A 26,894-nucleotide genomic window follows, 5' to 3' on the forward strand; every position below is an offset into this window, starting at 1 on the left:
CATATTGGATGTTTCCACCAGGGAGCGAAATGTAGAGCTAGATGTAGAGCTAGAAAGCGTCTTGTTGGTTCTTTGTTATTCATTGCAATAATCCTCTTATGGTAAACGGTAGAATGTCAAGGAGATATATATATATATCTTTATATATATATATATATATATATATATATATATATATACATATATATATATATATATATATATATATATATATATATATATATATAAGATTGATCTCTGCGGCGTAGGAGCATAATGACATCATTGTCATTATGTCATTGACACCATATTCACTCATACCCAACCCGTCGTTCCCATGATTTTCATTTAAGTAATCCAAAGCTTCTACTTGCTCAAAAGTCGATCAGACATCACGGTCCGGATACATGGAACACTCTTCCTGAGGAGTTGAAACAATGTGCCTCCTTGTTTTCATTCAAAGCAAACTTAAAGAAGCACATTTTATTACAGTATACTTCAAATACGAATTAGAAACAAATAATTCATATCATTAATGTTGGTTTCCCAAATAGCAACATCGCATATCGTTCCCTCTTCCAGCAAACCAATTCTATTATTCTACATTCCAGCATATCTGCCCTTGTGCACATTCTAGCACTTGCACGCACATCTGTATCACCCCTAAATGTAATATCAACGCTAAATGTAATATCGACACTAAATGTAATACACCTTAACCCTAAATGTAATAACAACCCTAAATGTAATACATTTTAACGCTAAATGTAATAATCGAGTCAACCCTAAATGTAATACATTTTAACCCTAAATGTAATAACCGGAGACAACCCTAAATGTAATACATGTCAACCCTAAATGTAATATCGACCCTAAATGTAATACATGTCAACCCTAAATGTAATATCAACCCTAAATGTAATACTTTTTAACCCTAAATGTAATATCGACCCTAAATGTAATACATCTTAACCCTAAATGTAATATCGACCCTAAATGTAATACACCTTAACTCTAAATGTAATAACAACCCTAAATGTAATATCGACCCTAAATGTAATACATCTTAACGCTAAATGTAATATCGACCCTAAATGTAATACATCTTAACGCTAAATGTAATAACAACCCTAAATGTAATACATTTTAACGCTAAATGTAATAACAATCCTAAATGTAATTCATGTCAACTCTTAATGTGATACATCTTGACGCTTAATGTAATTACCACCCTAAATGTAAAAACCTCATTATAGAGAGAGTAACCAACGCAGAATATCGGGCAAAAGGTCAGGGGGTATATCAAAGGGATATGACGCAACTTCTTATAGCACTCTTGAAAGAGCAGCAATAGCTGCTTAGATTTGTTTTTGTTGTTTACTCAGGTAAAGATCACACAGTCTTATTAATTCCTTTGTTTGCTGCAAAGTTAATTAGGTACATTCGACATAGTTTTTCTTTTTAATCTATACCTTTATCATGCAATCACATAAACATTTTGTATTCCAATTTTCATTCAGTGTTCACGTTTGTTTAAAGTTTTGATGAAAAAGAAAAAAAAAATGGGCAAAAATAACACGTCTTTGCAAGGAAATTCTGAATATGAATGATATTGCTAGAAAAACAAAACAAAACATATACCTACTGATGAAACGGGATGATAAAGCGAGTAGATTGAGAAAATTAGAAATTAGAAAGATTTAGAAAGATTTCGCAAATTTTTTTACGAACCATCATTATCTATGTAATGTTTTCAATGACGAAATATCTGTCACACATTAACATCGCAGCAAATCACTGTCCGAAATATTAGCCTCATGACATTGTTCACGACTCCTGGTAATCACGACTATACTTACACGAAACTAGGACAATAATTGGTCTTGGGGAGGGTACACGAAATAAATCTAAAAATGCCAGTAAAGCAAAAAGAAATAGATGTCGTTTTTATCATCTTTGAGTCACCATTTATATATTGACTTTTCTATGATATATGAATGTATGAGTAAGGCAAACTGACTTAACTTTTGCCCATTTTTTTTTCTTTTTCAACAAAATTCTAAGCAATAATGAACACTGAATAAAGATTGGAATACAAAATGTTTATGTGATAGCATGATAAAGCTAATAGATTTAAGAACTATGTAACATGGACCTAATTAACTTTGCAGCGAACGATAGATTTAATAAGACTGTGTGATTTTTACCTGGGTAAACAACAAAAACAAGTCTAACCAACAATTATCGTTCTTTCAAGAGTGCGAGAGAAAGTTGCGTCATATCTCCTTCGTATACCCCCTGACAATTTGCCCGATATTCTGCGTTGCTTACCCTCTCTATAATCAGGTGTATACATTTAAGGTCGTAATTACATTAAGCGTTGAATATATGTGACCCTGCACCTCAAAACAAACAAAAAGTCGCCAGACATGAGTTTTTAGTTAAGACCATATTCTCAAAGAGCAGACTTTAAGCTTTAAAATGATGTATAATTCAAATCAAATGGACTCTCCTAACCTATCTAAATATTGGAAAGAAAGCACAAACTCAGGAAAAGTGTGAACTGAGAAAAGAGGCTCTGAAGTAAAGTGTCTATTCAAGCGCTTAATCTTTACCAAACGGTGCTGGCTGTGCGATGAATGGGACAAAAAACAGGAAGTAAACCACCAGAGTATCAACAATGAAGGGATTATCAGATTAAACTGAAATTAAGCATGCCTCATTAACACATTCTGTCCATAATCAATGCCAACTTTCAAAGCAGTAGCACTATCCTTTCAAAAGTTATTAGAGTTGAAAGTGAAGAGTGTGGACAATGTTTTTCAGAAATGAAAAAGGGATTCTAAAGACACACCTAATCACACTATTCTACCAAAAATGTTCGAGATTAACTGCTAAAAAAACACACTTTTCTGCCCGTTTTATGATACCAAATTTTAGCATAATGTAAAAGAAGACCCGCTCTTTCAGAAAATATGAAAAAGTCAAGTTTGGCTAGGTTGACCCATTTCACTTATTTTCAGTCCTCACGCAAAACCAGGGTGTGCGACTTTATGTTCGTTTTGAGGTGCACAGTCACATATTATATTTGATAGGGTTGACATGAATTACATTTAGCTTTAAAATGTATTAATTTAGGGTTGTTATTACATTTAGCGTTAAGATGTATTACATTTAGGGTCGATATTACATTTAGGGGTGAAATGTATTACATTTTGGGTTGTTATTACATTTAGGGTTGAGGTGTATTACATTTAGGGTCGATATTACATTTAGGGTTGAAATGTATTACATTTAGGGTTGTTATTACATTTAGGGTTGAGGTGTATTACATTTAGGGTCGATATTACATTTAGGGTTAAGATGTATTACATTTAGGGTCGATATTACATTTAGGGTTAAAAAGTATTACATTTAGGGTCGATATTACAGTTAGGGTTGACATGTATTACATTTAGGGTCGATATTACATTTAGGGTTGACATGTATTACATTTAGGGTTGTCTCCGGTTATTACATTTAGGGTTAAAATGTATTACATTTAGGGTTGACTCGATTATTACATTTAGCGTTAAAATGTATTACATTTAGGGTTGTTATTACATTTAGGGTTAAGGTGTATTACATTTAGGGTCGATATTACATTTAGCGTTGATATTACATTTAGGGGTGATACAACATCCACCACCATCACAATTCAGAGTTTATTTTCCCCTGCTATCTTCGCAGCAGAATTTGTATTGTATTGTATTGTATTGTATTGTATTGTATTGTATTGTATTGTAATGTATTGTATTGTATTGTATTGTATTGTATTGTATTGTATTGTATTGTATTGTAATGTATTGTATTGTATTGTATTGTATTGTATTGTATTGTATTGTATTGTATTGTATTGTATTGTATTGTATTGTAATGTATTGTATTGTACTGTATTGTGTTGCATTGTACTGTTACGAAACTAGTATACGTCCCTACCTTTTCCTCCGGCCGGCCATCTTTTCAAGCTATGCTTACAATGGCGGCCCTCTGTATAATCGCTCCATAATTATAATTGTTGTTGTAATCCCCGCTGCATGGTATAGACATGCATACTGTATATTGTATTATTAATTACTTTTTATATCTTTGTTTATGCAAGTCAAACGACTCTGTTTTGAATTTATTTTGTATATTTCCCACATGTTCATGATTATATGCCTTATGTATATTGATTTGCAGAAAATAAAGTATCTATCAAAATCAAAATCAATTAATGTCAAAGACAGAATAAATAAGTGTCATAGTATGTCACTTATACAACACGCGCTCATCCTTACACAAGATTCTTATCATGCTTAGCTTTCTCACTCTCTCTCTCTCTCTCTCTCTCTCTCTTTTTCGCTCCTTCTCCCTTTCTCGATGCATCTATGTTATGTAATTGCGCTGGCAGAGAGATGCAGGGGAACAAATCAAATCAATACAACTGTTTACGTCTTTAGCATGGAACAAAACCAACAAAAACACCTAACGTCAATTTGTCATATTTTTCAACATAAGAGCAATCAGTGTTTAGAATTGAAGATGTTGCAGACTTTCGTATTTGTATGAAGTGTTCAGTTCTTAGAAGATACTATGGGTATTGTGATATCTAGCACTTACATCAAATGATTCTGCTTAGCATGCATACCGTCTTTTCACTTTGTAAGTTGATTATAATTCATAGTTAAGCCAACTGATGTTATCATTTCTATGTTATCTTGATCTTACAGGAAGTACCAGATCCACGAAGGGCACACAAAACAAGAAAAAAGCTCGCAAAGGAAGCAAAAAGAGCTCAAAGAAAGGCGCCCAGAAACCTCGTCAAACAGTTGTGAATATGGACAACCAAACTAAAGTGACCAATACGAGGCCACTATCACTCAATATGGAGCTCGTGTCTGCGGCGGATAGTCGTCTACCGCCCCCATACGACGAATCCAACGAGATGGCCGAACGGTTGTTGGAGGATCGTGAGGATGCCGGAGACGCACAGGGCTCGCGTCTCAGCATAAGTAGCTCGTCCCAACAGCAGTCGCTCGTCAACCTGCCCAGGCCGATCAGCGAAGAGATAGGCGAGGGATCGGCCGATGATATTAGAAGCGTCGTGTCGCTTGCGACGTCGTCGGAAGCGAGCCACCGATCGCCGTCACTACCAAAGAGCGAGAGTTATGACTCGGCGGGGCCGCAGCCCTTCGCCTCTGCCAGCCGAGCGGGCTCGAACATAGAGCTGGGTGGCACTCGACAAAACAAGTCGTCGTCTTTCCCTAGGCAGCAGTCTTGCATAGAATTCCGCCAGTTCGATAAGGGCGACGAGGTTGGAGAGCGGAAAGACGGGGACGGAAGCGAAGGCGACTCCAGCCGCTCATCGTCCGAGCCGAAGAGTATATCAAGGCAAGGCTCCTCGGCGTCCCGCCACAGCCCGTCAGGGGCCTCCACCTATCCACGTACCAACGTGGAATTACGAGCGAAGCGACGCGGCGAACATGGAGGTGCAACCATAGACCGAACCTCTCTGGGACTGAATCACAAATATAGCAATACTTTCCCTCGCAGAAGATTTCGAGGGCGTAAGAAGGTGTTGATGAGGCCGCCAACATTAAAGTCGCTACATCATCACAGAAAATTAAAGTTGATAGACTCTACTCTCGCAATACGCCTAGCCACGTACGACAAGATGCTCGGGAGCAGTAGGGAAGACCTGGCATTCGCGCTTCCCGAGCTGTCGTGCGGCGAAAATACAAAGCTACTCAATGACATTGCCATGAAGGGCTTCGACCCTCGCCCGCCGCCTCCTCCGCCAGAGTCGGAACTGTCACGTGATCGCTTACGTAAAAGCAAGGGCAAGCGGCGGAAGAAGAAAGGGCGCAGGAGTGAGACGGGCGATGACGAACTGGGGACAATCTACGAGGGGAGCGAGTCGGACACGAGCGAAGGCCGTGCGCGCGGCGACATCGAAGTGTCCGAAATTCCCATGTGGCCCGTTCTCCTCCTCCTCTTTGGCTACATCACCTCGGGCGCCATTTTGTTCGATCTGATCGAAGCAAACTGGAACATCTTTGACGCTTTTTACTTTTGTTTTATCACGCTAACGACGATTGGCTTCGGTGATTTAGTACCCGATAATTCATTAATTAGTCTCATCGCTTGCTGCATATATACCATGATTGGTATGGCAGTGACATCAATGTGTATTGCGCTCATTATGAAGAAATTCGTCGTGACAGTTAAAAACTTCGGCCGAAAAATAGGCATTATAAAGGACGATTAATTTATTTAGGATTCCCTGTACATCATAATAGAATTAGCCTTAAATAGAGTTAGTTAAACATGGACGCTGCATTTTTATTTTCACATGATATAACTGAATTTGTTCACTTTAGCTTTACGTTACATACTGTCACAGCTAATCACTTTAATCGCTCCCCTCAATAGATCAGTTGTAGAAAAAGAAGTACAGGACGTGTGGCTCATTTCTATTGAATGATGATTTTATGTCATAAGAATCACACCAACTGTAGCGATTGAATGAGACAAAAGTTTTCTTAATTTCAGTTGTCCCCCTTAACAACAATATCATACGACATTCTAGCTCATAAACGTCTATCTTTAATTTGCACAAAAGTATATATGAAAACATGAGTCTGAAACAGCACCGATGTTTTCACTTTAAGTATCGATAAGGTACATCATGCTGTATGTTTAAACAGCTACTTTCACCTGAAGTAGATCGTCTTAATGGGAAAGATTGTAGTTATTTGACAATCGTTTGAACAAACAAACAAACACACACACACACACACACACACACACACACACACACACACACACACAGTTACTTTCATTGTACTCCTGCCTTAGATTGTCTCATTGGTAGAAGATTATTTGCTTGAACCGAACATTGTGTCAAAAACACTGCCTAAAATCATACTGGTGTATCAGGACCTTTAGTTTACATGACGTTGGAGGGATGTTGACTTAAAAAGGGTGTTATTATTCTTAACTCTAACAGGTAAATCCGCCTTAATTGCTAGTGCAATAAAACATAACATGAGTCAGTGATTCGAAATATTCCTTCTATAAATGTTTGTAATCTGAAGGCGCGTTGAAACAATGTAACAGAGCCGTTCTCTTGAATGCTGATACAGCTCATTAACCATTTCTATGCTAGGAACGTTCGACAGTGTATACAAAGTTATTGGGTTTTCTGTCCCAATCGGCATTCAAAGCATACAAAGACTTAAGCGGTGACTTTTCCAGGCCTGGGTAGTTACGATTGTTACGCATAACTATACAATGTGCCGAGAGGCTGCTTTTCCATATATCCACTGATGATGGAATACTATGTGTCATGTCCAGGGACAAATTTACATTGCAGTGTTTACAGTCCGCGGCGAAGTCAATACTTTTGCTCCGATCAATCACATGATTAATGATGTTTCTCTCGATCAATATCGTTTGCTATGATATGTGACAAAAAAAAATAATAATAATTTATTCTGGCTCTACCGGATTGTAGATTTACGGATTTTGTGGAACTGGTAGGCTTTGCTTTAGAACATCATTGATGAAAACGGCGTGAAGTCTAATGTAATATCTAAGCACATCAAAAGCTGGTGTACGAAGCTTACTTCTGAGCACGCAATTAAGTGTTATATCTCATTCACCATTCCCTATATCACGCACATAAGATCGTGCCTGTCTTAACCATTATCGTATCCGACTCGTGCACTCGAAAGAGCTTGCTACCAATATGTTTTGCACGTGCTGTTAGCGTACCCTGTGAATTATTTGAATTCGCACAAAATGAATGAGATACAGGCGATTGGCAGTCATGTTGTCCGTAAACATGGTAAAGAAGTTTCTTAGGACGAGGGCACTACTTTGTTTAAATTTGAATCCAGAATTTTCACTTTCCTCTCTTTTAATCTCTTCCAGTGAATCTTTGCGTACAAAGCAAATGTATTAAATAGATTAGCAATAATTCACCTACAGCTGACAAGAACAAAGTCGATTTTATGGTATACGTGCATATATGAATCATCTTCGTATTCATTACAGAGAAATACGTCTTATTCTACCAGACTGATACGTAATGATAATAATGTCTTGTCATCGCAGATGACTCTTTTGAACTTACCATACATACATTATATGCATTTCTCATATAGAGAATACAACGCGTTGAAGAGTCAACACTTTTGGCAAAGCAACAAATACTAAACACATTTGTCTGTATTGGGTCTGTATTGGTACATACGACTGAGTATCCATAAATTTGGCCTTCGAACAATCGAATTGTGGTACAATGTATCTAAAACGATAACAATGTTACGAATAGTGAAGCTTCTGGGTTTTTTTCCCGTGTGTGTATGATTTGACACGACTTCTCCATTCAAATACGCTACACCAGCAAAGTATTCAAGATGAAATACTGTAGCTTGGAACGTTCAGGACACTGAGCACATTTAAATGGCTACTTAGCTGTCGTTAAATTCGTTATTGAATGCAGAACGCCCTGTCATTGTCTGTCATGGAAATAAATGGCTTCTAGTCTATGCTGTTCCCAGGACAATGCCACCTTATGTTGTCACCGATGTTGACGCTCTTCTTTTCGTTTTATTACTAAGATAACCACATCAGCCCAATAGTACGGATAATGGCATCAATGTTGCTTCCCTTCTTTTCGTCGTTATTGATTAACGAGACTACTGCAACCGAATACGGATGAGAAATAATGGGATCAATGGTGGCGCTCTCCTTTTCGTTGCTATTGATTAACAAGATAACTGCAACCGAATACTACGGATGATGGCATCACTTCAGCACCAGCTCTCATGACGGGTGATGATGCTGGGCAAACATCCACTTGGACCGACGACTCAAACAAATGTGAAAATCCCCTCCGAAGGCTGTCATACATTATTATGATTGTGGGGAATATTTTCACTAATCGGACATCGAAAGTACTCAAAGGACAAACTCGAAAGAATGACCGTAAAGTCATAATGTTTGAGTCGACAATTGGTCATATTCATATTATAATTGTTGCTATTATCTTTTACTGATAAAATTGAACTTAGACATGGCTTAGGAGTCACGGTATCAAACTTTTCCCCGTATGTCATTCTTTTTTTCTTTTCTTTTTTTGTAATCCTACGCGAAAACTCCAAGAATGTTTTACGAGATGTTCTGTCCTGTTGTCAAGTTCTGATCTCGAAATCTGAGTTATGAACATGGCACTTTTGTCACACAAAAATCAGAAGGACGTCAACTCCGCAAGCTTTACTCGGAGTTAACATCGCTCTGGTTTTCAGCTGTAAAAATGGTATTTCATAATCTTTCAAATATGCGAGAACTAACATGTTTACAGAGAGTTAAGGTATTATTTTGGGAGTCTGAATAATATGCTATTTTAATGTTTTATAATTTGATATTGTTGTATATGGCAACTGTACACTCCAAAAGCATAAAGTTGATATATTATATAAGACAACTGATATGCATAAACCAATATCATGTTATATCCCAAGCTATGCAGTTTCTTCGTGTAGACATTGTAAAGGAAAGGATTATTGCGAAACCGAACATAATTATATAGATTGCTTTCGATGAACTTTTGAAAAGTTTGCCATGTTTGTAGTCATAGCTAACTTTTCGTTATTTTTTCGTGGAGATGTTATATCTCGGCATTCTCTACCTGCGATTCTTCCCGATGTGTATATCACTACCAATTCTATATTTCTGTCTCTCTATATATTTCTCACTTGTCCTTGTCTCTATGTTTTCTCCCTGACAACGCGCTAATTTCCTTGTCTTTCTCTATCGGTCTCGTTGTTTGTTTCCCAGCTATCTTAAAAAAAAAATCTTATCAGTCTAATCATGTTTCCCCCACTGATTTTCTTTCCTTTTTCCCTAAAAATTCCCTTTTCATTCATCGAAGGAAGAAACCGAAAAGGGAAATTTCCTCTCAAATGAGAGGCAGAATCATTCTATTGTACAAGGACTTTGTTTCGTTTTTATATCTCATTCGATTGATATGCAGAGGAAAAAAATAATGATCGCAATAGAATCAGCTTCACCAAAAGTTGGAGTTTGAATTTAAAATGATTTCTTACTATCGCGAATTGTTGTTTGTGGATGTATCATTTATTGAATATGAATGTGTGATGGTGACTTATTAAATGACATTTCATAAGAAACTGTTATTGCAAACACATTCCATGACTCGCTAGTATATACATTTTGTACATATCACTATTGTATGTGTGTTGTCTGTTGTTTTTGTTGTCGCGTGTTACCCGGAAATTAAAGGAAACCAAAATCCAAAGAGCAATTTGGATTGAGTGAAAGCAGTAACAGTAGTAGAAAACAACAGTGAAATTTCGAGGAAAATCGGACAATCGATGTAAAAGTTATTAATTTTTAAATTTTTGATGTTGTAATGACTGGATAAGGAGACTACGTCATGTCACGTCATAGGGATCCATGGAGTGGGAAGCCTGACTCAGTTCGGATAATAATTGAGAATCCAAGTAACGAATTGTGTACAGTTATATCACTGATCTCTATGTTAGTACACACACACAGTCTATAAGAACCTCGACTGGAGCCGACCGTTACCGATGAGGGTTATTGTTGATTTGTGCTATTCTTGGTTTTTCAATATACCCCGATGAGCAGCGAATGAATTGGGCAACCCATGAACCCCACACTATATCGATACCGGGTCTTTTATATCTGCTCCAAAGATTATACCGACCGAATGACTAAGGTCGTACACAGTTACGCATTTGTATTTACTTTGCTTGAATTAATTCAAGTTCACAGAACGTACAAGGTTTAATGAAACTTCACCAAAGGATGAAAATATTATGCAATCCTTTTTTTTTTTTACCCCATTTCATAAAACACTGATTTCGGCCAAAACTGCATGACTCGAATTACAGATAAGGCGAGGATGTTGCCGTCTCACCATCCTTTCCGTTTCTAAATAAAAATATCCAAAATGACATTTTGGTTACATGACATTTTCTCCTGCGACAGTTGCTCCAATGTAACATATTATACCCGCTAAGCCAATTATAAATTCTACCCACAAACACATCCCTAGCCTTAATCCTAATCCTCGCATTAAACTGAACCTAAAACCCTATAACAACCCTACCCTTAAGTCCATGGAGAAAATGAGAATGGAGCATTTGTCGCAGGAGTAAATGTCGTGTCACCTGACATTAGAACTACTGCACATATTGGTAATTCAATGATTCCGAAGGATAACTTTCTTCTTTTCAAAAATGAATTTTGGAAAGTACAACCATGGGAAATTTATAGAGCAAGAAATATATACATCCTTCCAATTTTACAATGTATGTTATTGTGACAGACGTAATCTAAATTTCATAATGTTTATTAGATGTCGGGAAAAGTCAGAAAGTTGTGGAACACCAAAGTTTTACCTTTTTTGGACCAATGATATCAGTAGAAACCACATAACATAGTGTACTAGATGAGGTCATAGTCCCATGGCCTCGCTCCATTTTTTTTTTTTTTTTACATGTGATGTTATTTTTGACAATGGGACAAAATTCTTCCAAAAAGATGACACTTCCTTGGATGTCATCTCAGGGATACACTGCATGTTTTATTAGTATTACTACTTTACTGTATTCAGTTTCATGCTTTCGACCTTTAGACGGTCTTCTTCTGGGATCTTGGAATCAACATAACGAAAAACAACCAAATGCAACCAGACTAACCAATCATAGTAGTAAAGGCCAAGCAGCAATATGACATAACATCATTTTATGTATATATATATATATATATGGTCGAGACCCCTTCTCGCAGTCTATATATATATATACATATATGGTCGAGACCCCTTCTCGCAGTCTATATATATATATATATATATATATATATATATATATATATATATATATATATATGTGTGTGTGTGTGTGTGTGTGTGTGTGTGTGTGTGTGTGTGTGCAATGTTCATTGTAAATATGGGCCTGACGTCGAATGAAATTCAAATATAGAATATCAAAACAAAAACATGTTTCCACCAATTTCATCCAGACCAGCATTTTCGTCAAAGCAAATTCTCATTTAATTGCTCTGTGGTTTTCTCTTTATATTGCATCTAAATTGAACACAAACTTGACATACACTTCACCTCACATCCGGGCATTTATCTGAAACTCAAGCACTTCACGATGTCTACACAGGTAAAAAAAAAAAAAAAAAAAAAAAAAAAAAAAAAAAAAAATCTACGTGGAGATGTACTCTTGCGATGTTTTCAAGACGTTCGCCCATCTTCTCAATACACAAGCTAGAAGTATATTGTTCAATATCTGTTCAATATGCCATGACGTAGTAAACGATCCTTATTACGTCAGTCATCTTTTATTCATCATGATTGCTTTATATGATATGATTTGTCACTCCCACTACGATGCATTTACTGTATCTAGCAAATCGTTTTGGCGCTGCCAGTGGTGAAGATCTTACAGTTTTTGTTGATCCCTCGATCTGGCTTTTGTCCTTTCTACAAAGGCATGAATAGACTGTCCGGGTATTGGCGGCGTTTATCCTCGCTGGAATTATCCCCATTCAGCTTGAGTGTGAAAATTCACATATTCTGTTCTAAGTCTGAATAAAAGAAAAATCCAAACAAACAAGCTCTTGCGTAGATCGGCTACGGTCATCCAAGAGCAGATGAATACTAGACCACTATTCTGTTCATCACAAAGAAATGCTGAAAGCTTTGAGTTTTGAGGTCAGGACTGGTCACAATGTACTTGTAGAGTATACGAAACACGGAACTCCCTTAAATCTTTCGCAGTACTTCGGCGACTGACCTCCGGTAACATAGAACAAGTGGTACAGCCAGTGCTTATAAATATATATATATATATATATATATATATATATATATATATATATATATATATATATATATATATTTGTATAACAGCTTCTTGATTGAACAAAACATGGTTGGGACCTGGTCATACAATCTTGAAAGCTGTCCTCCGTGTTCTTGGTAGGCCTATCCTCTCTTTATCGATGTTACATCATGTGAAGACGTTAAACCGTTTCTGTACCGTCAGGGACTTTGAACAGTGTGTCAGTGTGCCAATTGACACTCGAAGCAAAAAAGGATTTAAAAAAAAATCGTCATGTTGATTTGGTATCTCGTCTTCAAAACTGATTATTGTTACTCTATCAAAATACGAACACATTGCTGATTGTAAAATTATCGTCTGCCCCTGTTGTTGCCGTTCTCAAAGTCATATAGTGTGCAATATCTTCCGGAAATAACCACTGGATACCCTGTAATGTATTACATAGTGACAATTCGATCTTGACAGCATCATTTCGTAAATACCTATAACATTTCAAGACATGACGAGCTGATTTTACCATATCACACATTTTCCGTAGATATCTGCCCAAGTATACTAGGGATCGACTAGTCTTCAAAGGGTTAAGGCCCATAATTTTCTTATTTCTCTCTGTGATTTTGATGAAAGGTTCTCCACTTTCTTTGTTTCACTTTACTCCGTTGTTGTTGTTTTTTAAGCCAACAAAGATTGGAATCGCACTTTAGATTCTGAGAATGTATCACGGTGTGTTGTGCCTTTTGATTTGCAAATTGTGAAAGACGCGCTGAAACTCTCCGTCACTTGAACATTCTACAACTCCATATCTCAGTTTCATTCTGTTCAGAAGACTGAACTTTCTGAACCTTTACTCAGAACTAAATTCACACAATAGAATACTTCTTTTCAACGCCTACCAACTCAGAGATTTCCACTTTTCTTCACCCTCTTCCCCTGCAGTATTTCTACAAAAGTTTTCCTTGACAGTACTCACAGGGCTAAATTATGTCATGCATTGATTTGTAGGAGACGACATCGTTATCTGTGACTTCTTATCTACATCGTTTGAAGTAAGCCCGGCCATTTCACACTTCGATAATATTACACAAATTTACGCAAGAGTTATACGTAATTTTGGCATAGTTATGAAAAGAAATAGAAGAGAAAGAAGGAACGACTGAGATGGGGAGAAAAAGAGACATATAAAGAGAGAGGGATAAGGAGAATAGAAATATGGATATTATTGATAGACAGAAAATAGACAGAGATGGGGGAGGGGAGGAAGAAGAGAGGGAGGGAGGGGAGGGGGAGATGAGAGATAAAAAGAGAGAGAAAGAGAAGTTGTCCGTCCCCTAATGAAGGCACTTCACTGTCCATCGATTTCCAGACGCCCGAACCAAACCGCATGAATGCGTCGTCTCCAGACCATGAGCTAGCGGCTAAACTCCACTAATTGTCCTCGATGAGCCATGAAATGTAAGCTAAGCCAATACATTCCATTCACATGTTATTCTCGTGTCCAGCCTGACCTCATGCTATCCTACGAAGTCGCCATCCAGTAGGAATAGAAAAATGGTCTCTTTTTTCACCATCGTCACTTGCGTACAACTAGGCAGGGTTGATGATTTGACAACAGACCAATCGCCGATTTATTAAACAAAGTAGCATCGCAGTAGACTGGGCACATTTTTTGTGAATCGCTCTTTGCTTTACTTTCCAAAGACTATAACTTCTACAAATATCGAAACTCTTAAGAATGATAATGATGTGATGAGATGACAACAATGTCTTGCATTATTTTGTACAGTATATTCAAAACTATACTGAGATATGTATTGTATCCCAGATGACGTTCTAATAACCGTTGATTAGGTGTGACCTTCCTCCCGCACATTTCCTTTCTATTCCCTGGTCTGACATTGTACTCTTTTTCCTGTTTGTGGTAGCTTTCACTATGTTAAACTGTAATGCACAAGCACAAGCACAAGCACAAGCACAAGCACAAGCACAAGGAGTCTCTTTTGATAAATAAGTTCATGGGATAATCACATTTTATCTCACGCTTTAGTATCTTGCCGTCTGGCTACATTCCGAGGTCGCCTACGTAATCATGGCCGTATGATAAGATGATCGGAACGAGACGACAGCAACAATGACCACGACCTTTATCGTCAATATTGTGATTATGGTTGTAACATATATGATATACATGTATATTCTGATGGGCTCTCTCAACCCAACAATGACGAGTCAATAATGAAATTAATCCTGCAAATGAGCATGCCCAATTCATTTTTTGAATAATACTTTTAATAATAACATGCCTGCTCAAAGAAAACAATAATCATTGAGCACACCACTGAAATATTCATGTTTTCGCATGTTGCAATGAATTTATTGTTATCTATGTTTGAAAAAAAAATTTGTTTTTGCATCATTTCTGTCTCTATAGGCTGGTACCATTTTGTTTTCATATTTCTATTAGGATAGAAATAACTTTCATCTCCGATATGGATTTACGGACAAGAACAAAATAGATTATATACTCAAGAATCTATTCGGCAATCATTATTTTATGCGCTGATGTTATGACAACGATCTGCATAAATCTTACTGCACCAAAACGTAATCAAGCATGTCTCGTAACGTTTTCGTAAGGTTGCCTCGAACAGTGAGCATTATGCCCCGGTATACGGGATGTAGTAAAGGGACAAAAGATACCAGGAATCGATACTATAGTGAAAGCCTGCTTTCACTCTCTGCCACTTTTCACCTCTTTCCGGCGTGCGACGAATAATGCCCAAAGCACCGAATCGACCAGAGGATGACACCCCTTGAACCAATGGCTGGACAGCTTGTCTTGACCATCACTTCGAGGTGCAATGTCCAGCAATCATCACCCACGGTGACAGAGGAAAGAATTCACAATATCTCGGGAGTTCGAATCGAACGAACGATTGCATCTCTGGAGTTTGTGCTTACTTCACTTTGAGTTGTTGTTGTTTTTGCTTTTCAATAAAGGTCATTGAGGGAATTTCCGCCCATTCATTACAGACCCATTTATGGTCGACGAGAGTGGCTACTGAGTGTTGAATCTTTGAGGAGTACGCTCTATAAAGTTGGTCGGAACAGGAGCGCAATGTGCTACGAGCTGACGAGGCTGAGATGTCTGGATGCCTTTACAACTTTGGAGAGTTCTGCTACTAAGCCGCCAAAAATACAAGGATATTCTTCCTACGCCACCTTAGACTACTTCCTTCCTGCAGGTAAACGCTTGAAAACTTGACTACTTATTTCACAGATGAAGCCCAATGTGAAATCAACTGAATGTATATTTGTGTCAATATCAAGGCGTTGAAATGAAGTCAACATTAGCCAAATAATATCTCATATTTAGTATCAATAAACACGGCGGATGCATTCAATCGAAATAAGGACATCATACATGCATATTCTTTTTATATCCGCTATTTATTGATGTTTTAACGTTCACTTGTAAACAGTATAAAGCGCCATATAAATGCGATTACTTTATTATTATTATTATTATTTTATTATTATTATCATCATCATTATTATTATCATTATCATTATTATTATTATTATGATTATCATAATTATTGTTATTAAATATAATGTAATATATTTACTTATCTATTTTGCGATCTCTTCTTTTCTATATAGTGGCCGCTTGTATCAGATGATTACAAATACGTCAAAATGACGACAGCCTTCATTAAATGCGTATTCATCGAGCGGACATAACTGTTAATCAAAATCAACCAAGACGACAATGAAAGTTTGATGTTTCAGGGAATAACCGTGAAATGTGATTCTTTTTTTTTTATTTAGTGTTGAATCATTCCCATTGCCCGTGAAATTCATCACATATTACCCATAAAGACCTATTGATTATATTCTACATATTATGTAACGTTTCCGGGAGTATATATACATTTGTAGCTGCTTTATCATATCCCTTTACCACGGTCCATGGCATAAATCTTCATCAAACCCTTTCATCTCCCTCATTATCTTTCATCATTTTTTTTTTTTTGTACCGGATGAACAAATGACACAAATTTCTATTACTATTCGCTTGTGCTTTTCTTTTTTTTCTTCTTATAATTGTTGTTTTTGTTTTGTTCGTCAAACTATTGCTTTGAATAAGAGTAGATATCAGCATACAAGGTATACTACACGATGTTTACAGCACCATTCCTACATGACCATCGTCTCCACTGTTCGTTTGTCACTGTAGCTGTTCTCTATCCCTGACACATTCTACAGTGTATGCGAGTAAACAGCATTCGACCTATTTGCTTTCCCAAGATGATGGGCTGTTGTGCATGTTAGTGCGTGCGTGCAGTTTCTCACAGGAGCGTTTACCTAACTTCATAATACCACCATAAAACTTTCTAATAAGGATGAACAAAAGCTTTCCGTTCACATAGTCGACGATTAACTCCTTTTGTTCACTTTATCAAAACACTTGACCCCTTCTTTTGCTTTCGACAACCCCCCACCCACCCTTCTGCATTGTCCGCAGATAATGGTCTCCGCCGTTCGCTCGGCGTCTGCAGCGGCTAAGATGGGGCAGGACGAGAGGCGTGAAAGTCTGTTCCGAGAAGCTGGCCAACTCCGCTCAGAACTGGTAAGGGAGAACTGTGAGATCTAATCCTTTGATTGCTCTTTTGAATGATTACGGGCTGAGAACAGGGACACTAGTTAAATTTGAGTGATCAATTCTTGGTCAGATTGAGCAACTAATTATAGGTGCGGGAAACGATCAACGTAGTAAGGTATCCACATAATCATTTATTCTGTTTCCACCAAAAAAAAAAAAAAAAAAAACGTAACCTTTCATTCCGGGACATTTCCATTTTCAATGACACAAGAAGTAATGTAAGTGAGTTTCTTTGACGTCACTTTTATAATAAATACGCCATTTTGCATGCTTCAATTTGCACAGGATATTACAAACATCCTCTTTTAAAACGCTGCTCTTTTAAACGGCATTCAATATAACGTTAGTGGTTTCTCATGACATCCATGATACTCGTACATTAAAAAAAGCCTACATATTTTCAGTGTCCACAATAATTTGGCATTTCTCAACGTAGCGCTTCTTGAACGACATGCACCATTCAAAGGACATGTCGATATCCACTGCAAATTAAGGTTTTAGAAAAGTAGGGTCTATTTTAAGAAGGAGGAATAGCTCGTGGCTCATTTGGGAAAAGACTAAAATAAACAGCTGCATGAGGGCAAGACGACCTTTTTATGTGATCATTCACGTGTCAATTCGTAAAAACAAACAAACAAACAAACAAACAAACAAACCTCGCTTTGGCTTATTGTATTCCCTAGTTGTTTAAGTATTCCATGGAATCACAGGGAGTTGAAACGTTGTATTGATGCGATCTAGATTGCGCGTAGAATGTCAGGACAGTTAATAGGGCCTATTTTTGTCTGGTGTGAAGAATATCCAAACCTCTCCGGGGCGAACAACCCTTGAAGATATCAAAAGCAATCATGGGGAATTATTCCTATGTACAATGTATGTTAGCACCTATTGTGAGTGGCATCAACTATCAGTGCAATGACTTAACTGTAACAACTGATAGTTTGATTCAAAGCCGAGTGGCAACTGCATGTTCTATATCTGATATAATCACATGCATCAAATTTGACTGACCACTGGATTCGAACGCTATACAAGCTAACACTCTGGATGACAACATTAATATACAGTTGTAGTTAATCATTACTTGTTTTTTATGTCAAATAAGCAAATACTACCACATTTTCATGCCATATTATACACTGAATCAGACTGCGTTGCACGCATCCAAAATACACATCCAGTAGAGGAGAGCAGAGCATTTGACCTTTCCTTAGTGTGTGTTTGCATTCATACATTAGATTCATGTAAATAAAGCCTAATCAATAATAACTGAAAATTCAAAAATATAAATAAGTATCGCCCGGAGAAATATCATATAAAAATATCTGCGCTGTGCCCTTTAATATTAACAAACGTCACTTGCGGATTCAGGCATACATGTTTATTCATTTTACAGTTTTATTTTAAATTCTTTTTTTTTTCTCGAGCAAAGATACACTGCTTTTCTTCATTCCCTCCTTTTGATTCCGATATGACACATTAAATAGCAAGGATGATAACGTGGTCATCTTGAAAATTACTAATTAATGGAAATAAATGCGTATTTTAGGACTCTTCAAAATCAATGCTATGTATATCTAAAGAGAGGGGTAAAAAGCGAAGAGAAAAAAAAATACAAAAGCGCAATGGAAACATCTGCCTGGCTCATGTGCAGAACGCCATTTTATACCTCTATGGCCCGAAATCACGAAGGTGGTACAAATGAAACCATGGTTTAAACCGTGGACAAAAACCATGGAGAAAGACCATGGACAAAAACCATGGAGCGCCAAGTGTCGCATGGAATATTTCTTTACGAAATCAGTCATTTTTCGTCGATGAAATGATTATTTTGTAACGAAATAACAACATACTGTAACTAAATTAATATGAACATTTCGTCCACGAAATGATAATTTTGTTAACGAAACGGTCATTTTGTCGACGAAATGACCAATTTCGTAACGAAAATATTCCGTGCGACACTCCTTGGCGCTCCATGGTTTTTGTCCATGGTTTAAACCATGGTTTCATTTGTACCACCTTCGTGAATTCGGGCCATAGAGTCGTCTTTTATAGCGTTCGCGTCGCAGATCTAATGCTCGCTATTATAGAAAGAGTCGGAAACAGGGGAGAGACGGGAGGGCTGAAGTAAAATGTTACAACTCGAATAAAACGGAAAACAAAGAACAAATAGCAGGAAGCGAGTTAAAATCGCAAAGACTGAACTCAGCCCCAGTTCTCTTGTTTTCAGACGAGGTACAATACCTAGAGAGATAGTCCCATTGTCAATTGACAAAAATCAGTTGTCACAAGTACAATCGTTTGTTTTTTGACAGGGGTTTGATAGTGTTTCTTTTTGTCGTAAGCAATGAAATGACTTTTTTTTTTACTTCCTTTAGCACACTAGTTATTATTATAATCTACTTCTTATGGATTTAAAATATTCAACTTCAATTTCCCAAGTACCCTATTTCTCAGAACGATTATCCTTTTCTACTATTTTTGATTTATATTTGGAAGTTGTTTAGAGTCACTGAACAGCGTTTCTATTGTATCTGATCATGTATAGGCCTTATATTCTATTGTCATTGTGATAGTTTTACACACTGTCTTATAACGAATCAGATTGTCTCAGCTTTCATCAAAGGAAAGTCATGTGGTCAACTTAAAGTCAAGACAATTGTCAAAGCATTATGCTAGGCTCTTACAGTGGCTAAGTATTTACTCCTTCGCGCACGGGCACATACCGGCTCGGTGCACCGACCCCAGGAGATTGTTTAAAGACTTCCTTAGTAAAAATTGGTAAATTATTCTGCACTCTGTTTGGCGTCCTCCCTTATATTGTTAAAACTCCCGCATATCAGTGTAAAGTAGGTCCCTATAACAATTCGATCTCCATAACTGTAATAAGTAGCACCACAATCAAATGGTCATTAAGTAGCAGTATCATCTTTGCATGCATGGGGTGAATAATTTATTTCCAGTCATAGGCACAAAATACACACAGACGTGTGCGAATTTCTGCACTCGGTATCCATCGATCACAAAATCATCGATCAAAAATGTGCAATATAGAGTTGACGAAATGGAGTCACCCCACGAGTCACACCACGAGTAATATGTCCCACGAGTCCGACACTGGAAAAAAAAAAAAACAGTCCATGAGTCATACAGCCCATGAGCTCAACACTAGGCAAATAAAGCCCAAGAATCCGACAGTAGGTAAACGAGGCCCACGAGTCCGACACTGAGCAAAAAAAAAAAAAAGGCCCACGAGTTCGACACATAGGCAAACAAGACCCACAAGACCGGCATTACAGCACATTTTTTTTTTTTTTTTTTGTTGTTGTTGTTGTTGTTGCGTTGTTTGGGTTTGGTTTTTTTTTTTGCCTTATAATGTCGAACTCCTGGGCTTTATTTTCCTTATTGTGTAGTGATCTTTGGCTGTACTAAGCTCGTTGGCCGCATACAGTAGCTTGTGGGCTGTATGACTCGTTGTCGAACTCGTGACGTGCAGCTGACGAAATTTGGTGGGTCACGGAGTATCTAAAATCACATTCCTTGCTTCTCGTTGCTTTACAATAAATACGTTCTGATAGAAATGCCATTGATATTTTTTTTTTAAGAAAGAAAGTATGATAGTGAATGAGTCATCATTATGATGTAGGTAATATTAGTTGTCTGTATCCTGTTGGGGTTATGAGAAGATATGATGTAGCCGATGTTACTATGCAACGGCATAAAGTGACTGAGTTATATCATTGATCGATACTCCGCCGTAAGGATACGCCTCCATCCTCCATGGTTGGTTAGTCTATCGAGGACACATTAATCTCCATCATGTGCGTTGGCGTAATGGAGCGACTGCTCAGTGATCAAGCTTGTACAAAGCAAGTTTTCTTTGCCAGATCTTTCCTCCCTGCTGCGATATTGTCGCCGAGTAATTATCCTAATCGATGGCATGATGTTCTCCACACTCCATCCCCATCAACTGCAGGTTTGGTGGATGGGTATATATCGATCATATCTCTTAATCCAACTGCTAAAGTACCATTATTTCATGACGCGCCTTCGATTTCTTATTCTGTCTGTTCAGGTGGATAACAGGATTTTTACGACTTCAAAAATCGATTCGGTCTCTCTTGCCCAAAGGAACGAATGCTGATGCACAACGAGTGTATTGTCGGGAAAAATGGAAGTTAAACGTTAAATTTCATCATTGCTCCATCTTGGCGTACCCTTTTGTAACTTTTCAATATGTTGGTGGAGAATTTCGAACTGACAACAATTATCAGTTTAGAATTTGGCAAACAGGATTACTCAAGACTATCTAATAATACCTTGTCAAGAATTCAAGAGAAGACGAGGGAGAAACAGAGGTAGAAGAAGGAGAACACGACAGAGAAGAAGACTTTGTGTGCTTTCATCACACGATCACATTGCACTTAAAACACCTGTCTGATACAATCAACAATTTCTGATACCACATTGCGATCTAGCCAACCTGATAATATCATAAAAAGTCTTGAGAACGGTACCGTAGCGCACAGAAAGTTCACAGAGATCATCCCAATGCATCATTACCTATTTTTGTCTTTGTTACTTATCAATTGAATATAACTGAATGAAATTTGTTTCATCTTTCCACCTTGAGTATGCAGTAGCTGCCTGTACGATGCAAATTACAGGTAATCATTAATAGAAACAAGTATAATTCGATTATTCGCCCTTTCTCTATTGATTCCGCATTCCATAGTCCACATTGTTCGCCGACTTCGTTCTTCTCTTGGTTTCATGAATCTTCACTTCTCTATCCTATCTCCATGATTTTCCAACATTCAACTCCTCCCTCTTCCTCTTCCCTTCTATTTCATCTTTCTCCTTCTAACGATGTCCGAACATCTTACTTGATACACTCTATTCTTCCTTACCACTCTCTCTGTTCCTTTCTCTACCGTCTCCACTAGTGCAACTTCAACTTCTAGCCCATTACCGTCTCCCACTCTTCACTTTTGCCCTCCTTACAACTCCCATATGTCGCTTCCCTCTTCAATTCTCCTCTTTCTAGGCTCTTCTGCCAAACAACGATCCGGTTAAGGACTACATACACATGGTGTCACCGCAAATCTTTCTCCTTCACGTATAAATAGTTGATTCGCAGTTGGTTCTGGGTATTTCATAGCCTTTCTTCTTTTTCAGTTTTGCTTGTATGTACATTTTCATATTCTTTTTTTCTTTTTGATAGTCCTCCGTCCACTATCCAAATTTTTCACTTTCTTGGTAAGTGTATACACGCTAAGATCTTTACTTAAGTCTTTCATTTTCAACCTTTGATTATTCATGTACTTATTTATTGACTGATTTAAACCAGCGAAAACCACTAACTTACAAGCAAGACAAAGCATTTCATGGTCTTGCTGTTTTTCATTGTCATTTATACTCATGATAATTTTCGAAAGTGATACATGATTATGAATAACCAGCAAAATGTAATATGTTTGTCTATATCTGGCGGATGATAAAGATCCGAATTTGCGCAGCCTAAGCATCTTACGGAGTGTCTTTATTCAAATGCTGTCTTCTCCGCCCTTTCGTATATAGCATGTGAGGTCATACCATAGAATCAATGGATGTTGAATAATGAGCCCTTATTGATCCATTTTCCTCACACGTTGGTCACGATGGCTGAGATCAATACACTTTGAAGAATGAAACATGTGTGAAGTAGCTATTCAAAGGAGGTAGCTTTGTTATGAATGAAAAACAAAACAAAACAAAACATGATCCGTGAAGCTACAAGACAAAACAGGACAAAACAAAGAAGATTCTATAATGAAATCTTTGCTAATGTAATTATTTTTTCCCGTTTTCATATCTTCAGTGACATATATTTATGTTTGGAGTGTCAGGTTTGACTTTTTTTTTTTTTTTTGATTGGCACAATATCATCGTGCGGCACACTGTGCTTCAAGATCACGTTAACAACTGCACAAAATATGTCATTTTCCTTACCTGTCCATAATTTGAACCTTGCCAGTGCATCTCCAGTCATACATAAAGAAGAAATTTTAATAGGCTACGTTGCGGAACGTCCCATCGACTTGGCTCAAAACAGAGCCCGACTTGCGCTTGACATGATTCTGTTTCCGCGATCCTGCATGTAAAAACTTTATATCATTTCTTTTTTTCATTTCATTTACTCAATCCCCTATAGACAGGACAACCATTCCAGTTTGCCAAATTTTCTACCAATTAAGGAAACCCTCTTCATAAGTAAACATAAGTTGGGTTCGTCAAATGTCGACAAATCGCTTTGAAGAAAAGTGCGTAACTCACGGCACACTTGTTAAAGTCAAAATTATGCTTCTGCTTTTTGATGTTATTTTGATGTTATTGTTAAAAGCGAGATGATTTGCTTAAAATGATGATGACAATAAGTACGCAGTCTAATGATTGAAATTATGTGTCAGTTTTATGTAGAAACCTAGATGCAGAGGAACCGGTCAAGACTGCACTTTTCATAATGATGAAAATTATGTATTCTAGATGTAGGAGCATCTGTTGCAATTTACTTCTAGTCCTTTTCTTTTATCACACCGTCTTTTCAAACAATGGTGACAATAATAATAAAGATCTTATGGCTATAATCATTATCTAAGGTCACAAATTCGTCAGTCCAAATCTTGGACCCAACACAACGTGATGGCTCCTATCTACCAGAAGGCAGGGTTCCTTAGATATAATACCATGATTGCTTCACCTTGTAGGCATGAAAAGCGCACAGAATACAATTGAAACATCAGGCTATCATGACATGCACCACCTAATTAGATATCGATTCTTACTAGCGTATAACCTCCTTTTCAGACCCTGGCGAAGAAAGAGAAAATGTACAGAAAGTATACCAGTCTGTTTTATTTATTCATTTATTTAATATTTATCTATCTATTTATTTATTTATTCCCTTATTCATTCATTTCTTCCTTCCTTCATTCATTCATTATTATTATTATTGGTATTATTATTATTATCACCATTGTTGTTATTATTGTTAGTGTTATTGTTATCATTATTATTGCTATTATTATTATTACTATTATTATTATTATTATTATTATTATTATTATTATTATTATTGTTATTATTATTATTATTATTATCATTATTATTACTTTTTTTTGGGGGGGGGGGAGTGCTTCTTAATGTGTAAAACTTTGTAGTAAACATGGTATTCCAGAAGCAACACGTAGGAATCTTAGCTGTTGCTGTAACCTTATAAGGTAATGTCATTTGAACATAGGCAGGGTTTATTTTCCTGCTTCGGTAACGCTTACAGTGCGTTCTGCACCGTTAGCTGTTATTCCTCTATTCCTCTATTCCTCCTATACCATCGTTCCACAAACCAAATCTAAAGTACAAATCCTATCCCCTGATTGTTTGAAGTTCTCTTATACTTAGATATAAGCTTTTTATCTCTGATCTTACGTTATTGATTAAATGAAATTTTCATTTCGTTGTGACAAGGACCGTGTGCATTTATGACCATTTTCTACAATAGAGATAGAGTCAAGTGAAAAAGAAAATGTGAACTGAAGAGGATAAACTTTATCAGTTCGTAGCACAACGTAGAGTTATTACAGCCAGGTGACTCAAGACACCGTTTGCGTTGAATTACATATCTAATTAGATGTAAAGTCACAGCATTGCTGATATCTCTCCTACTTGGCTTGAATCCTTTCCGATGAGTCACTCAGATTTCATTGCTGTGATTGACTAAGACTTCCCTTTTATCAGGGGAATTCCCCATGATTTCTTATAGAGTGTTTCAATAATATAGATTTTGATGCGTATATCTATAACCAAATTTTAAAGCAGTGGTAACTTCTTATTTCGTCTTCTGCTCCAGGAAAACATCAAAGATGCACACCGACTCGTGAAGAAGGAGATTAAAGGCATCCGACGAGCGATGGGGCTCTTGATGGTTAGCTGTCGGAGCCAGAGCCACGGCGAGAAAAGCCGCGAATCTCAAAGACTTCAATCCAACTGCAATCAGATGATTCGATTACCGACAGAGTTTAGCCAGAACATCGACATGGAAGCAATGTGTACCGACATACCCATGCTGGAACCGTTGTCTGATGATGACATGATGATTTTCGGTGAATACGACGAATATGACAGTCCGCCTCCGGATGAAACATTCCGACACATGTACCTACAGCGTCGGCAGAGCTATCAGTTTGGATCGCCGTCTCCAGAGCGCGCCGTTTTCAACGCAAAGCGCGTCAGCCCAACTCGCGCGTCTATTCATTTCGACAGAGACTTTCGCGTCAGTCCGTCTGCCGCCGGCACAGTCCATAGTCGAAGATCTAAGCTTGCCACTATGCGCGAAGACGATCACGACGATAGTTCGTACATGAGCAGTGAAACCGATGTTGAAACGGACTATGCTGGCACGGAGAGTAGCGAAAGCCAGGATTTAAGTCCGCGCTCGTTTGTTCACCACCTGGATGGAACTTATACTCATTTAAACCATGGACATGTGCCCCATTCAAAACGGCGCGGTTCGGCTGGCATGATAGACGCGGAATCTCTCCGCTGGAGCAGTGATTACGATAAGGACACACGGCAGTTCGCTCTCGAGTCAAAAGCCGAGTACAGAGTGAGCTCGGGTCGAAAGCACCCGCCTATTTTAAGGCGTGGCTCAACGCAACCTAACCTCTACGCCTACAGCCGCCAGACGACGAGTATGCAGGGAGCAGCAAACTCTACGAGAAGGTATCACACAGCGCCGACATCTCCGGCGGATAGTTCCGGGAGGTTTTCGTTCAAGATTCCGGCGACGAGCAGCAGACACGCTCCGATGTCACCGAAAATTTCGCCACGACAGACAAGGAGCGCATCTGTGTACGCCCAGCAGGAACTCATCGGCTCGCCACTTACCATGCGGAGAGGTTCGGCGGCTGCAGCTGCGGCGGCCGCCTTCACCTCAAGGAATCATCATGAACGACGAGCCACAGAAATTGTCTGAAAAAGGAAAGGACACACCCCGGAGACATATATAGTTTAAAATAACTAAGGAACTGCAAATTCCTTGACAAATATTACCGCAGTCTAGTTTGTTTGAATAAAAACAGTGCATGCTGGAAAAGCAAACAAAGAATGGAACAAGAGAAAGTTCAACCCGTCTGTCATCAATCGTAACGAATTGCAACATTAATTGTAGGAATCCGAGGAACAGCTGATGTTCACGACATTTTTTTTTTTCAATTCAAATCAATTTTATTTTCAATATCATTTTGTCCCCTCTAGAGTTACCAAGAAGTAATACACAATCA

The 26,894-nt window shown here is 37.8% G+C and overlaps 2 protein-coding genes across 2 annotated transcripts in view; both read left to right on the plus strand.

Moving 5' to 3' along the window:
• Window positions 1-6,268, plus strand: part of LOC140245396 (uncharacterized) — a 143,461-nt gene extending 137,193 nt beyond the window's left edge. Inside the window, exon 3 of the mRNA XM_072324973.1 lies at window positions 4,731-6,268. Coding sequence (XP_072181074.1) covers window positions 4,731-6,268 — 1,538 coding nt within the window. The remainder of the gene's footprint in view (window positions 1-4,730) is intronic.
• An 11,171-nt stretch (window positions 6,269-17,439) lies between these two features.
• On the plus strand, window positions 17,440-26,587 carry LOC140245202 (uncharacterized). Its single transcript, XM_072324791.1, has 2 exons — window positions 17,440-17,541; window positions 25,463-26,587. The coding sequence occupies exons 1-2, from the start codon at window positions 17,440-17,442 to the stop codon at window positions 26,585-26,587; spliced, it is 1,227 nt and encodes a 408-aa protein (XP_072180892.1).
• The last annotated feature ends 307 nt before the right edge of the window (window positions 26,588-26,894 follow it).

The sequence above is a fragment of the Diadema setosum genome, chromosome 22 (genome assembly GCF_964275005.1).
Source record: "Diadema setosum chromosome 22, eeDiaSeto1, whole genome shotgun sequence".
NCBI lineage: Eukaryota > Metazoa > Echinodermata > Echinoidea > Diadematoida > Diadematidae > Diadema > Diadema setosum.

Bases quoted from the DNA above. Each gene is read 5' to 3' on its own strand.
- LOC140245202 (XM_072324791.1), top strand. From the start codon at position 17,440: ATGGTCTCCGCCGTTCGCTCGGCGTCTGCAGCGGCTAAGATGGGGCAG. The intron at 17,542-25,462 runs GTAAGGGAGAAC...CTTCTGCTCCAG, and splicing joins GCCAACTCCGCTCAGAACTG to GAAAACATCAAAGATGCACA.